At 54.3% G+C, this 14,681-nt stretch overlaps 1 protein-coding gene across 1 annotated transcript; it reads left to right on the top strand.

Annotated features, from left to right (window-relative positions):
* The first annotated feature begins 95 nt into the window (after positions 1–95).
* On the top strand, positions 96–13,145 carry TMEM127 (transmembrane protein 127). The gene is made up of 4 exons (XM_061431500.1): positions 96–254; positions 678–995; positions 9,870–10,034; positions 10,723–13,145. The coding sequence occupies exons 2-4, from the start codon at positions 752–754 to the stop codon at positions 11,028–11,030; spliced, it is 717 nt and encodes a 238-aa protein (XP_061287484.1). The 5' UTR covers positions 96–254; positions 678–751; the 3' UTR covers positions 11,031–13,145.
* The last annotated feature ends 1,536 nt before the right edge of the window (positions 13,146–14,681 follow it).

Raw genomic sequence — 14,681 nt, 5'->3', positions numbered from 1 at the left:
CACGGCCTGGAACTACCAGTCCCGTGAGGCCTTGCGCAGGGAGCCGGCGGCGCGCCCGGGCTGTGTCGCGCGCCGGGAACGGGGCGGGGAGCCGGAGGAGGCGGGGTCAGAGGTGGAGGAAGCCGGAAGTGGATCGGGCAGGGGTCTGTCCGGGCGTTGCGGGTTTGGGCCCTGAGATCTCTCGGGTCGGGGTAACTGAGGAGCCCGTGACCGGGACGGAACGACGCCATCCCGGCACTGAAGCCTGCTGACTGGTGAGGATCAGGAGTCGTTGAGGGGTGGGTCCTATCTGGGCAGAGATCGCACCGCAGAGCGCAGTTCCCAGATCCTGGGTCCCCGATCCTTGCGGCCCAGCTTGGCCCTCCGCCCCCGGGCACCCTCTGGCCAGGACCCCGAGTCCGGCTCTTTCTTCCACCAGTAACGGATACCTCCGCCCCAGCCCCTCTCCCTACTGTATTCTGCCAAGGTCCAGCGGGCCCCCAGCCCTCTCCGGGTCATCGTCTCGCACCTCCGCAGCTCCACTCCGGGGACCCCGTCCCCGCCCCCCGAACCTCTGCAGCTCTCCTGTCTCTGCTCAGCCCTCGGTCCCACCCCCATCCCCTGGGGTCGGCCCTGACCGCCTTCCTCCAGCCTCACCTGCTACGAACCCAGTACGTTGCTCTCCTCCCCCCGGACAGGCAGGCTCTCTGCGCCCCGCGGAGGTCGGCGGCTACCAGCAGCGACCGCTGAGCGACGGCGGGCGGCCCCGGACATGTACGCCCCCGGAGGCGCAGGGCTACCCGGCGGGCGCCGGCGGAGGAGCCCGGGAGGCAGCACTCTGCCCAAGCAGCCGGAGCGTAGTCTGGCCTCGGCCCTGCCGGGTGCCCTGTCCATCACCGCGCTGTGCACCGCTCTCGCCGAGCCTGCCTGGCTGCACATCCACGGTGGCACCTGTTCCCGCCAAGAGCTGGGGGTCTCCGACGTCCTAGGCTACGTGCACCCGGACCTGCTGAAAGGTGAGGGCGCTGCGCGCCAGCCCTCTTCTTTCTGGGCGCCCGGGCATCCTCGGAAAGGTGCGGACTGGAGCTGAGATAGCCTGGGGTAGGCACCTGGTTGAAGGAAACAGCCCATTGCTGCCTGATGTTCTTGCCCACCAGGTGGCTCTGTTTGGGGTCCGGCCCCTCATTAATTCTGATGTTATTCAGCCAAGCACCCACTCCTCAACTCCATGGTAATCTGGACTGCTATTTTCGGCTTCTTTTGGGGGAAGGGCGCTGTATATCAGAGAGAAGATAAGGGTGCTAGGCATCACAATTACCTGTCTCCTTCTAAGGAGCCCGAGATACAGGAAGATTTTTTTTTTTTTTTTGGGTCGGGGCGGGGGGCGGGGTGGTCAGCTTGAGAAAAAGGAACTTTAAAATTTTTAAAGATTTTAAAAGATGTTTGTGAGTTCTGCAGTCTTTGGATTGTTAGAGAAAAAGGGAGTCTGCGGTATTTTCAATAACCAGAAGTCAGTTCCATTGCTACCCTCAGTAAAACAATAGGAGTTTGGCTCGTGGAACCCTCACAAGTGTGACGGAATGAGGTAAGTTTGCTTTGTTCATTATGGTGCTTCCCGGCCAGGGAAGCAGAAGAAAGGGGAACCAGACCATCATCTTTACTGGATACAGGGGAGGCCTGTAGCCCATCCTTCCCAGCCCTCCTCTCTGGTAATGAAGGTACAGGCTGTGTGGTGTGGGGGCAGTATTGCACTGCCTGGTTTTTACAGGGAAAATGGTCAGTGGATTGCAAACAGCCCTTATTAACAGCAGAGTTCATTACCCTCAAGGCCTTTTGAACCATTCCTGAAGGTTTTCTCCATGTGCCACTCCTGGCTGTAATTCATTCCAGATGTGTGTTGCCCCATATCTCGGATTCCTGTTCCTGTTAGGTATCTTTAACATTGTCTGTTTAAGGATTCACACTGCCTGGGGTTTGGTGAAAAGGTCAAGTTCTCTTTGAGTGCCTTGGATCATACACCACTTGTGCAGGTCGAGGCTGAAAAGCCCTGTCCTTGTGGCCTAATGTTGTCTTTCTCTGAGAGTTCTCTTGCTGGTTCGCATTTCTCTTGAGTTTTCAAAGCTTTCGGATGATTTTGTAGAGAACAGGATGGGGGCTTCTGGTTTATTTCCAGGTATCACCGTGATGATAGCTTTCAATGTGTTGGCTCACTAAGACCTATGGGCTTCGCTGGTGGCTCAGATAGTAAAGAATCCACCTGCAATGCAGGAGACCCAGGTTCGATTCCTGGATGGGGAAGATCCCCTGGAGAAGGAAATGGCAGCCCACTCCAGTATTCCTGCCTGGGAAATACCATGGACAGAGAAGCTCACAGGCTACATTTCCTGGGGTCACAGAGAGACACGACTTAGCAACTAACACTAACACTTACCCACAGGATGGAGACCACGTGCTATGCAGCTTTCTCTGTGGCAAAAAGCCCATCAAGCTTGAGTCGAGTCAGGGTGACTTTTCTGTTAGCACGTTCCCCAGAACTTGCCTTGAGGCACAGCTGCCACTTTGCACCGCTTCATCCAGACCTTGCAGTTGATCCCCTTGGTGGTCAGTATTTCAGGTGCTTGGTGTCGCATCAAAACCGGGAGTGTACGTGCATGCTCAGTCGTGCCCTACTTTTTGTAACCCCACGGACTGTAGCCTGCCAGGCTCCTCAAGAATACTGGAGTGGGTTGCCATTTCCTTCTCTAGGGAATCTTCCCGACCCAGGGATTGAACCCGAATCTCCTGTATCTTCTTCATTGGCAGGTGGATTCTTTACCACTAGCTTCCTGGAAAGCCCCCAAGCTGAAAGGGAATTCATGATGCCTCTCTATTTCAGATCGTTCCTAGGAAGGCTTGTAAAATTCCTGCGATGGAGGGAGGGGCCCATCTGATTCCATGTCTTCATTCCAAAGGTCCAGGAAACTGTGTCTCAGAGAAGTGAAATGATCTCTGCAGGGGCACACAGCTGGGAACGGCAGAGTTGAGTTCACCTCACTTTTGACATCAGTATAAAGTGATGCCATCTCGTTATGTTTGCTTTACTTTAGCTGTCGTAAGGAACGACCTCACGATGGTTTATCTCACTTTGGCCTACATCCTTGTCAAAGGCACATCAAAAATAAATTATTGGTTCTGTTCTCCTCTGTTCACACACGTATCTTCACACACGTATCTACCTTTTCTGAGAAATTATCCAAGCTGGATTTTGTCTTTTATAAGGCAGGTCGCCTCCACCTTTACATGGTGCCTGCCCGTCCATGTGTTTAGGGGTCTCAGCCCACGAATGGTTTCAGCCTGGTTTACCTTGGTCTCGGCGGCCATTGCAAGCTGGGAGCGCTTGGTGTCCCGTAACAAAGCTGACAGTGCTGCCTCATGAGCTGTCACAGAAGGTGGTAAAGAATCTGAAGGTCCCTGATTGCTTCTTCTTGGTGCGTGCTTAGTTGTTCAGTCATGTCTGACTCTCTGTGACCCCATGGACTGTAACCCGCCAGACTCCTCTGTCCACGGGATTCTCCAGTCAAGAATACTGGAGTGGGTTGTCATTTCCTTCTGCAGGGGATCTTCCCAACCCAGGGATCGAACCCAGGTCTCCTGCATTGCAGGTGGATTCTTTACCTTCTGGTCCACCAGGGAAGCCTCCTTCTTCTCTGTACCAGTTGGCTTTTGGGTGCCCGCTGGGCCTTCAGTCGTTTGCTACTCTGTAGGGCTGTGCCAAGCCTCAGGGTCTAGCAGAAATCCTACTGTGGAAGCCTCGCTATTCCCCATCTCAGGAGAGGCCAGAGCTGTGGGGTACAGGCCTCGTGCCTGTGGGTGCTTCCAGACGGAGAGCAGACCCTGCCAGGTCTCTGCAGGTGATGGGGAGTGGAGCGGGCCAACAGGCTTTGGCATGATGCCTTCCCGTTTCTTGGCCCCTTGCCTGAGTACCAGGCATCACGCTAAGCACCCTTCATGCCTGGCTGTAGTGTCACCTAAACGACTTCTTTATTTGGTAGGTAACTATCATCACCCCCATCATACACACACAAACACTCTCAGGTCTCGGGCCCAGGCTGGTCTCTTGCTAAGGGGTACCCAGCTGCTCCGAGTGGCATGGACTCCACCCTCACCACTGCGCCTCAGTGCACACTAGACTGTTCCTCCGTCCGAGCTGTCCCGGGCCTCTTACTTCCCCATTCTGGCTGAGTTTTTCTCACAAGCCCAGGCAAAACTATGTTCTTTATTCCTCTTCCCCTCTCATTGCTGGGCTGAGTCAAAGCCCATCATCCTCTCTCATTCCCAGAGCCCTGAAGGCTTTTACAAACGCCACGGCTTGAAAGATCCTGTTGGGAATTCCTCTGCTCCCCGGGGCTGCCCCCTTCTCACACAGCTCTTCAGCCTGGGCCAGGGGGCCAGAGACACGCCCAGACCTCTGGTGGCCCCCAACAAGGCAGCCCAGATAACCATTCCTTCTGAGCCTCAAGCCCTCTCTGCCCCTCAAGTGTGCCCAGCAAGGGGGCAGCCGGGACCAGAGGCTCAGGAAACATCTCTGGAGAATGAGGGAGTGTAAGATGTGAAGTTGGGGGGATCATGATTGACAGCAAGCCATGGGAAGGTCAAAGGCCTTCTGGGAAGGGCTGGCGTGTCTGAGGGGTGGTGACCAATGCAGCTGGCATTTCCAGATCCTGTAGGGGCATATCCTTGGAGGCAGCTTGGCCAGGACCCTTGGGATCTGTGGGACGACCCAGCTGGGCAGTGGAGGGCCCTCTTGGAGTCTTGTGTCAGAAGTCTTGTCTGGAAGCTAAAAAGTCAAGAGTAGGGTGCAGCTGTATAAAGTGGGTGGATGAATGCTGGAAGGACTGACTCAAGGACTCCAGTGAGGGGGGAATAGGAGAAGGAACAGAAGGGAACTGGCGAGAAGCCACTAGAAGCTTCCTGCCTGCTGCCTCTCTGGGTCAGGAGGGGATGAGAGCCATGGGCAGGTAGACAGGAAGAGCAGGGGCCTTCCAAACAAATCCAGCCCAGTGACTCACCAATGACCTTGGGCAAAGTCAGGTCTGTGGGATCCTATTACACAGCAGCTGCCTTCTTCCCCGGTGACTGGAGGGGACAGGCAAGCAATGGTTACGGAAGTAAACAGGCCACCGCACAACTGGAGCACAGGGTGCATTCAGTCTGACCAGGGTGTAGTGGATGCGGCGCTGGTGGGATCTAAATTCAGCTCCACCTGCCATTTCTCTTCATAAATAAAACAACATACACACAGCATTTGAGGATGGGCTTCTTTTAGGCAGCCCTCTCAACAAAGCAGATATTCATTGCCCTCCCTGCCACACCGATGTCTGGCAGGGGAGGAGAGAAAGGGACATTGAGATCCCGACCCCAGGAGAGCCTGAGCAGGGTTCCAAGGAGGGCTGGGGTAACGCTGCCTGTCTCTGCTGCGTGCTCTGAGACCCTCTGATGAGAGCACCGCGGGGGCGTGGGGCAGGGCTCTGGGGTATCTGTCGGCATCACTCCAAGGGAAGCTTCCATTGGCTTTCCCCCTTGACCCGGAAGGTTTGCTCAGAACTTTAGAGTGGAGAAAAGCATAAAGCAGTCAGGTGGAAACAAAACCTATTTGAACTGTGGGTGCAAAGCCCCTTCTCTGAACCATGTCATCACCCCCGTGGTGCTGATCCTCTAGCCCCCACTGGCTGATGTGCGTGGACGGGGCAGTTCTTGGTGTTGGGAGGAAAGGCATGCCAAGGAAGACACTGCTGTGGCCACCCAGCACAGAGGGAGTGGGGCTGCTCTTTCCTGGCACTTTGGGGTCTGGCTGCCCTCAAGGGCCCCTGTGCAGATGGGGCAGGTGTCATTGCTTCCATTGACAGGTGAGCGGGCAGATGTCAAGGCCAACTTGCTCGAGGTGATGCATGACCTGTGGTGGGACTGAGACTGGGTGCCCAGTTTATATGCCTTCTGCTTTTTTTTTTTTTTTTAATATTTCTTTGTTTGGCTGCACCAGGTCTTGGTTGCAGCATGCGAGTCTTTTAAGTCGTGGCATGTGGGATCTAGTTCCCTGACCAGGAATTGAACCCAGGCCCTCTGTGGTGGGAGCTCGAAGTCTTAGCCACTGGGCCACGAGGGAAGTCCCCTGCCTTCTGCTTTTAAGAGTCAAGACTCTGGCCTTCCCTGATGGCCAAGTGGAAAAGAATCCACCTGCCAATGCAGGAGACACGGGTTCGATCCCTGATCCGGGAAGATCTCACCTGCCATATGCCACAACTACTGAGCCTGTGCTCTAGAGCCCGGGAGCTGCAACTGCTGAAGCCCAAGGCCTTAGGCCCATGCTCTGCAACACAAGATGGCACTGCAGTGAGAAAAGCCCAGGCGCCATGAGAGTAGCCCCTGCTCGCTGCAAGAGGAGAAAAGCCCGCACACGGCAACGAAGACCCAGAGCAACCAAAAATAAATAAAGTACACAGTATATGTATTTTTTTAATTAAAAAAAAAAAAAAAAAGAACCAGGCTCTGATGGTTGCTGAAGCTTAGACCACACCCAACAGGTTTGGCCCAATAATTCCCAGGAGGAGCTCCATTTATTGCTTAACAACCCAAACCTTTTTGGCCTAGAAGAGATTTCATGCTTCCAGCTGTTTCCGTAGTGAGCTCAGCGGCCACTCGTGCTGACGGGGCTCTGCCAGCATCCACGGTCCTTTTTGACTTCTCACTCAAATCCAGCTCTTCAGGATTTGATCGATTAGCTCCATCGGGGAAATGTAAAGCGGCTGACTCTGGTGCTTGGTGATGGTGAGCATCACAGTGCGAGGGAGCCTGACACTGGTTCGCAGCCTAGCTCTGTGCTGTGTGTGACCTGCAGGAAGTCACAACCTCTTGGAGCCTCTGATTCCTCATCTGAACCGGATGACGAATCCCCTGGAGTGGAGTGAGGCTTAACTAAGATAACATTTGCCCCACCTGTGTGCGAGGGCAGGCATCCCTGGAGGGCAATGCAAGAAACTGCCAACAAGGAAGCTGAGAGGCTTCCCTGGAGGTCCAGCGGTTCAGACACTGCACCTCCACTGGAGGGGCTTGGATTCAATCCCTGCTTGGGGACTAAGATCCCGCATGCCGTATGGTGGGGCCAAAATAAAATTAAAAAAAAAAGATGTTTATCTCTTGGGAGGGGCAGCTGAACATCTGTGAAAGTCTTCCTTGTGACTGAAATAAGGATATTCTGAAACATAAGGCCCCTGGACGTGTGTAAAGGATCCTGTACGTTGTAAAAGGATGCTAATACAGTGGACATCCTGTAGTCACTATGCCACCAAAGAAAGGATCTCTGAAGCCCTGGGTGTTCCATTTTTCAGTTGAAACTAGTTGTTAAATTAAAACCGAGTAGCGCAATTAAAGCATCACTCAGAGGGCCTGGCCATGTTGAGTAATGTGGGAGGAATCTGAACTCAGCCTGCTGCAGAGCAGAGTGTGATGTAAACCCTTCCACCCTGCTGCTCAGAAGTTATTCTTGGGGGCACTAGAACAATACTTGCATCCTGCCGGGTCCCTGCCGTGTGCTACGTGGACCCCTGGAACTGTGGCGTAGAGCTTTTAGCAACGTTCACAGTGCAGCCAGGACACGGCCCGTGTCTGGGAGCTTTTGTTTCAGAGAGGCCCTGTGGGCTTCTAGACTCCTTCAGGCCCGCAGGGCCAGAGTAAGTGAAGGCTGGACTTTGTTGCTGGCAGAGCTTAGGCACAGGCAGGCCTCCTGGCAGCAGGCGATCACCCAGGCTGGATGAGTGGGCTCCAAACAGATGGTCAGCTGACAGGAGAGTGACAGATAGCTCTGAGGGCAGCTTGGCAGGTGACCTGAAGCCAGATCAAGGCATATGAGTCATGTGGGCTCAGCCAACATCTGCCTGGCGAATTTTGTGCCCGAGGCAGAAGTGTGCGCTGTCACAAAGGCCCAGGTCCCCTGGGTATCTGGTCTGGTTTTTCTGTGGGAGGCCAGGCCTCAGGCCAGGTGACCCCATGAGGCTAGTCAACGTCTGGTGATTCCAGTCAGCTTGATTGAGCTCAGGTGCCCTCCCCAGCTTTTGGACTCTTCCTTTGGATCCAGTGTTTCCTGGAGTGTAAGGCTCAAGCCGCCTGTGCCTCTTGTGGCAATTCAGATTCCCAGGCCCTGCTCCAAACCAAGAGCTCAGATCCTCTGCAGCTTGGGCACATGCTCTCAGCCAGCACTCTGCTGTTTCTCTGTGCACCTGAGAGGGATAACCACCATCCCACAGCCTCTTGGCCTGAGATCCAAACTCAGGAAAGGAGTGGACAGTGTAAATCTCGTCAGCCCTTTTCAAAATTTTCCAAGTCCATTTTGGTGATCCATGGTCTAAATAAAAGAAGAACTTGCTGGTGGCTGAATAGGGGAAGTTAAGGCCCATTTTCTACTTTTTATCAAAGCTTAAAATGGTTTCTTTTTGGATCAGCCTTTGTCCTGTCTGTGTTTCTAGAACTGTGGCAGGTTGCATAGATATCAAAGGGAACTGACAGTGCAGTCTAGATGGAATAAAAAAAAAATATTTTTTTAAAGAAAGCAAGAACGATGTTGAAGTCCCAGAAGAACATGTAGGCTGCTCGCTGTGTCTGGTGTGCAGTTGTCGTCCTGGGGTCTTTCACCAGGACCCTGGGGCCTCCTCACTCTTTGAACGTTGGGTCTCCTTTTTAGCATCTTCCTTTTTCTTGGTCCCTTCCCTCGTTTTTGCTAGAGCGAGCAGCCCCCAAAGGCTTTGCCCTCATTTTAGAAGGTGTTTGGTGCTGTCGGCTTCTGAACCTTTCACGCTTTTGTGGTATAAATCTGCTTCTTAGCTTTTCCCATTTCTGGCTTATACTTCAGCTTATCTCTTGTGTCAAGTCCATTCTAGTTCTGAGACCCTTTACTTCCCAGTTTTCAGAATTCTGTTTTGCCCTTCCTCTCTTTGTGCAGGTCTAGGTCTTAAAAATTTTTTTTGTTTTAGTAGGATTTGGGGAGGAGCAAAAATAAATAAGGAGGTCCAGTCTACCAGATTTCCTCATGTGTTTAGTTCTCGCTTGTAATTCTATGGTTCTCTAAACTGCTTCAGCTTCTTATTTATTTACTTATTTTGGCCACACTGTGTGGCATGTGGGATCTTAGTTCCCTAACTAGGGATCAAACCCATGCCCCCTGCAGTGAAAGCACAGAGTCTTAACTGCTAGACAGACAGGGAAGTCCCTTCAGTGTCTTTTTGAGTGAAAAAGAGGACGGAGTGACTGGATAGAGAATGGACTCAAAGGGGACTCTGGCCCTTGTCCCTTTGGCTGTCTCAGCTCAGAAGTCAAGGGGCTTCTCCTGCCAGCTGGAAGCACACTTTAGCAGAATGGGTTAATATGTCACATTAATTCTCAGAGTCTTTAAAGATGATTAGAACAGCGTGGCAAGTACAGTTAACCCTTGAACAACAATGGGGTTAGGGATGGTGACCCTCCCAGCAGTTGAAAATCATGTATGATTTATGTAATTTATAGTTGACCTCTGGATCTGTGATTCCACGTCTCAGATTTAACCAACTCTGATCGTATAGTACTCTTGAGAAAGAATCCACATATGAGTGGACCCTCATATTGTTCAAGGGTCCACTGTCCACTGAAGTCGGGTGCTGCACTTGGACTAGTCCCGAGGGGGAAGGGGGAAGGACTCGAGGCTCATGGGAGCAGTGACCCAGCAGTCCTGTCTGCTAATAGAGGATCCTCCCCCTTCTTTGCAGATTCCCTGGGTCATCTCCTAGCTCCCCTGGATTGTGGTGTGGGGAGAACTCCTCCCAGGTGGGGACTTCCTGCCCCAGGGTGTTCCTGGGAGCCCTGAGGATTTGGTTCTTCCCCTGCAGACTTCTGCATGAATCCCCAGACAGTCCTGCTCCTGCGGGTCATCGCCGCCTTCTGCTTCCTGGGCATCCTGTGCAGCCTCTCTGCGTTCCTTCTGGATGTCTTCGGGCCCAAGCATCCCGCCCTGAAGATCACCCGTCGCTATGCCTTCGCCCACATCCTCACGGGTAAGCCTGGGCCACTCCCAGTGTGGAACCGACTGCCACGGGGCTGGGGCATCCTGTCTGGAGTCGCAAGTGGGGACCGAGGGCTTTCCACGCGCAGACAGTTCCTGCTGCTCGTTCCAGCTATGGCCTTTCACAGAGGGGCGGCATGGGGCAGCAGGGCAGACCCACTCGGCTGAGCCGGAGGGAGCAAATGTTGTTAGAACTTCTAAGAGCTGTCATCATTCTCCAAGAATGGGATCTGAAGCTCGGCTGGGCTCATGGGGCCCAGAAGGAGCCAGAGAGGAAACACTGTGTCTCCCTGGAACGCATGGTTTCAGATTCCCTCTCCTCACCATTCCTGTAGACCAGGCTGCTCTGCTGGTAAAAGGCTTCTCTTGTCCCTCATGACGGGGCTGCTGTGTTGATTTGACCTGGGTTAGTACTGACTCTGATACCTATTCCTCTTAGGCATCCAATGACCTCCAGCAGGCCTAGCAGCCCAATTCCGAATTCTTAAGACAGAGAGAATCTGACCGGCCTCGGCAGGGTCAGGCCTCTGTCCCCAACCCTGGCCATACGAGCTCCCCGGCACTGGGTGTGGGGGCAGGCAGCTTCTCTGAGAATGGGGTTTGGGTGGGAAGGCTGCAGCTGGTTCAAGCACCCAGGCTGCAGGGTGCCTGCCAGCCCCCTTTTCCCTCTGTCCCCCCAGTCCTGCAGTGTGCCACAGTCATCGGCTTCTCTTACTGGGCTTCCGAACTCATCCTGGCCCAGCAGCAGCAGCATAAGAAGTACCACGGGTCCCAGGTTTACGTCACCTTTGCCGTTAGCTTCTACCTGGTGGCTGGCGCTGGCGGGGCCTCCATCCTGGCCACAGCGGCCAACCTCCTGCGCCACTACCCCACGGAGGAGGAGGAGCAAGCGCTGGAGCTGCTCTCGGAGATGGAGGAGAACGAGCCCTACCCGGCAGAGTACGAGGTCATCAACCAGTTCCAGCCGCCCCCGGCCTATACACCGTAGTGCCCACCATGGGCTTTGGTCCTGGGCCGCCCTCCCCACTCTACAGCGCCGCCCCCACCCAGAGGTGCTCCTTTCCCCAGCAGGTCTCACTGGTAGGATCCTGACCACCGCCACCAACCTTCCCCGGGAGAGGCTCTACCTTTGGGGCTGTTCCTAGATCCCCACTCTCGAAACCTGGGGTTCACTGATTTTAGATAACACACTCTTTTCCCTCTTGAACCTGCCTCTCCCTCCACGGTCACTAGTCATTACCAACCAGGGACGGTCATACACGTTTCCCCCTTTGTGGGCCTGATCTCTGAGGCTGAGATTTTTCCCTGGGGTGCTGTTAGCAGTGGACAGTCCCTGATGGAAGAAGCATCCCTAGAGCTCAAGAGAAAGGGGACCATGCCCCGCAGGCTCGCCTTGTAGCTGTCCCCATGTGTCCCCTAGCGGTAACTCTGGACCGAGCCCCTCTCCCGCCCCTTCTGGGAAAACCCAGCACAGGGCCGCCCACTCTGTGGATTTCTCTGCACTTTAGTCTTTGGACTGCCCGTCACATGGGTCCTGTTTTTGCGGGAAGAAGGGATGGCCTCCAGGAAGCAGAGCACGTGCCCGCCCCGCCCATCCCTGCTGGTGGCCCGAGACCCGGTGGGGACAGTGGGTCTCCTGAGGCCTGGAAAGGACCAGTGTGAAGAGGGCCGCATCTCCCCAGCCCCATCACCTCTTAAAATGTGAGTGGTTTTAAAAGGGAAAAACAGCCAAGCAACACCACCAATACTCTCTTTTTAAACTAGTGACGAGAACGTCGTCTGTTGATCCCATTCCTTCTGGCCCTGCAGCATTTGGGGCCACTGTCCCTTCCAGTCCCTGGCCATTGCTCCCCGAATCTCTCCCGACAGAATGCAGCCCTCCTCCGTCCCCCTCTCCCTCCCTCCCAGTGACCGTGGCCCCTGGGGGCCTTCCTGTGGGACCCAGAGCTGCATCATTGCCCGGCGGTGGGCTGAGGACTGTGGCCTGGCTGGCTGGCCAGCGTGGTGCTCCTCAGGACTGCAGCGCTGAGACATAACCTGGCCTCCAAGTAGAAACAGGGGCTGCAGCAGGGCAGGAAGCCCACCGCCCTCCACATAGGAACCACAACCAGGGGACCCCAGCTGCGTGAGGCGTCAGAGCCGCCTGGTCAAGACGAGCAGACCTGCCTGTGTCCTTCAAGCTCGGCGGGTCCCCTGGACTGTGACTTGGGGCGGTGGCTTGCTGCACACCCCCTCCCCTTCTTGAATGTACTCTGGTCTCACAGTGCGCTACCAGCTCTTTCTTGCCCGGCCGTCACCGGCTGTCCTGTTTGCCACACATGGCCCTGGATCAGCTGAGTTTTCTGCCCTGAGACCTGGGGCATCAAGTGGGAGAAATCTGAGCGCTTCGGTGCGGATCCAGATGGCCACGCTTCTTGGGAATCAGTGTCCAGGGTTGAGCAGAAAAGCAGACAGATCTTCGTGTCCTTCACAGGCCATAGACAGAGTAAGACTGGAGAACGGACACCATCGTTGACCTGTGGCTCGAAGGGACTGCCATGTCCCCTGTCCTTCCATGGCCAGACTGCCCACAGGTGTCTAGACAGATGTCCGTGTGGGCGGTGAAAGCCGTGCCTGTGCCTGAGTGAGCGGCCTCCTGGGGCTCAGTGTGATGCCAGAGCGTCCCATGGCGACTCACACTCTTCCGGACTTTTCTCTCAGGCAAGAATGCGTGATACCTGAGCACAGTTATGGAGCTCAAATCAGTCTCATCTTGCTGTAACGTGCGAGTTTGTCTTTGGAGGATTTCCAGGGCGTGGACAGCTCTCTCTGACCCTGGGGGTCTGAGCTGGCAGACAGGAGACCGGGCACTGAACACGCATGCCAAAGTGACCGGTCATCTCACGAGGACCCACACCCAGGACCCTGTGAGCCGTTCCACGTGGTTCAGAATCCAGTTTTTATTCGCTCCCCAAGCCTCTAGCCTTTCTTTCTCTTTCCCTTGCCCTCCTGACACTGATAGTTGTCATATAAACTCCCCTGGTTGTGTTTTTTTTTTTTTCCTAGAAAAAAAAATTAAAAAGCAAAACAAAACAAAAAACCAGAAACCACAAATAAGAATGCAGTTGCCAGTGGCTCCCTGTCATTTTTCTGTCCCAGTTTCCCCAATTTGGTTTGTTCCCTGCCTGTGGGAGAAGCAGGAGAAATTGAAGAAGGGAGTTCCCCGGCGGTCCTGTGACTGGGACTCCGCACTTCCACTGCAGGTGCACAAGTTCAGTCCCTAGTCAGGAAACTAAGATCCTCTGTGGCATGGCCACACACACACACAAAACAAATTGAGGAAGTGTGCCATAATTTTTAAAAAGTTAGAAGGAACTTGACCCTGCTTGTTCCATGCGAGGCATCCGCACCTAAACAGTCCTCTAATCCTGACAGCTTCCACCCCGAGGTTCCAAGGCTGGGAACCAAGGATGCCTCCCCCCAGGTCTTGACTTCAGACCCTGAGCTCTTCCCTCTATATCCCATGAGCTGCAGAAGAGCATGGCTTCAGAAGTCCAGCCCTTGTGTGCACAGACTTCAGGGCCAGGACTCGCAGAAGAAGATGCACGTTCTTTAGAAGCCATGGGGAATGATCCCTGATGGTTCCCCACATTCCCTTTATCCATTCACAGTGTCAGCTGGCACCCGGGCCCCAGTGTGCATCACAGCGACAGAGCTCAGGGCTCCCTGGAAGGAGCAGCCCACTTGGCCTTTTCATTATTATTATTATTATTATTATTACTGGGGAGAGTACACATGTCTCTCAGGAGCTGGGAATGTGTTCTTTTCTTCTCTCATTTCATTTCAGACACTTAATGAAAGGTGCTTTGCATAAAAAGCACCATTTAGTCTCCATGAGTGAAATGTGATGACATTCAGAGGCCGTTCGCCAAAGATTTTATATTCTTAGTCTAGGAGATGGACTTGTCCGTGGAAAGACAGAAGTAAGTGACTAATGGACAGCAGGGGAAGTGCGGGGCCCAGAGGGGAGGCTGCATGAGGCAGCTTTGTGTGAGGGGCTGTTGGAAGTGGGGTGGCGGGGACTGCTGCTGAGGGAAAGCACCGAGGAACAGCTGGTGGCCCGGATGTGGTGAGAGAAGAAGCCAGAAAGGCATGGGGGCCCGTTGCAGGGGCCAGAAGCAGTGGGAAGCCCTGGAAGGATTTTGTGAAGAGAAAGAGGGTTTATCTGAATGACTGGTGACTTAAGGAGGGTCAGCCTGGCAAGTGGGAGAATCTGAGAGCATGTGGAGGCCGGGACCCTGAAAGGCAGGGCCTCCGGGGTTGGGAACACAGGAGCCCCAGTTCCTGCTGACCCATCACAGCTAGAAGGCTGTGTGTGTGAGGTGAAGGGCAGCAGGGAGAGGACCTTGGGAGCAAGAGGAAGAGGCTGTTGCATCTTGTGGGAGAGCAGTTTACTTAACTAGAGAATCTTTTCAGCTGACATCTTGCCCACAGGTGTCTCAGCCACTAAATGGGTCACAAGCTTCTGTTCCCACCAAGGCCCTCCGACCCAGCTGTCAGGAAGGCAGAAACCTGGCAGGGGGCACTGGATGCCCCTTGAGACTGTAGGCTCAGCCTTGAGACAGGAGAGCTTCATAGAGACAGAGACACTTAACATGGT

The sequence above is a fragment of the Bos javanicus genome, chromosome 11 (assembly GCF_032452875.1).
Source record: "Bos javanicus breed banteng chromosome 11, ARS-OSU_banteng_1.0, whole genome shotgun sequence".
NCBI lineage: Eukaryota > Metazoa > Chordata > Mammalia > Artiodactyla > Bovidae > Bos > Bos javanicus.
Note: the sequence above shows the minus strand (reverse complement) of the source record. Positions and strands in the feature narration are given on the sequence as shown.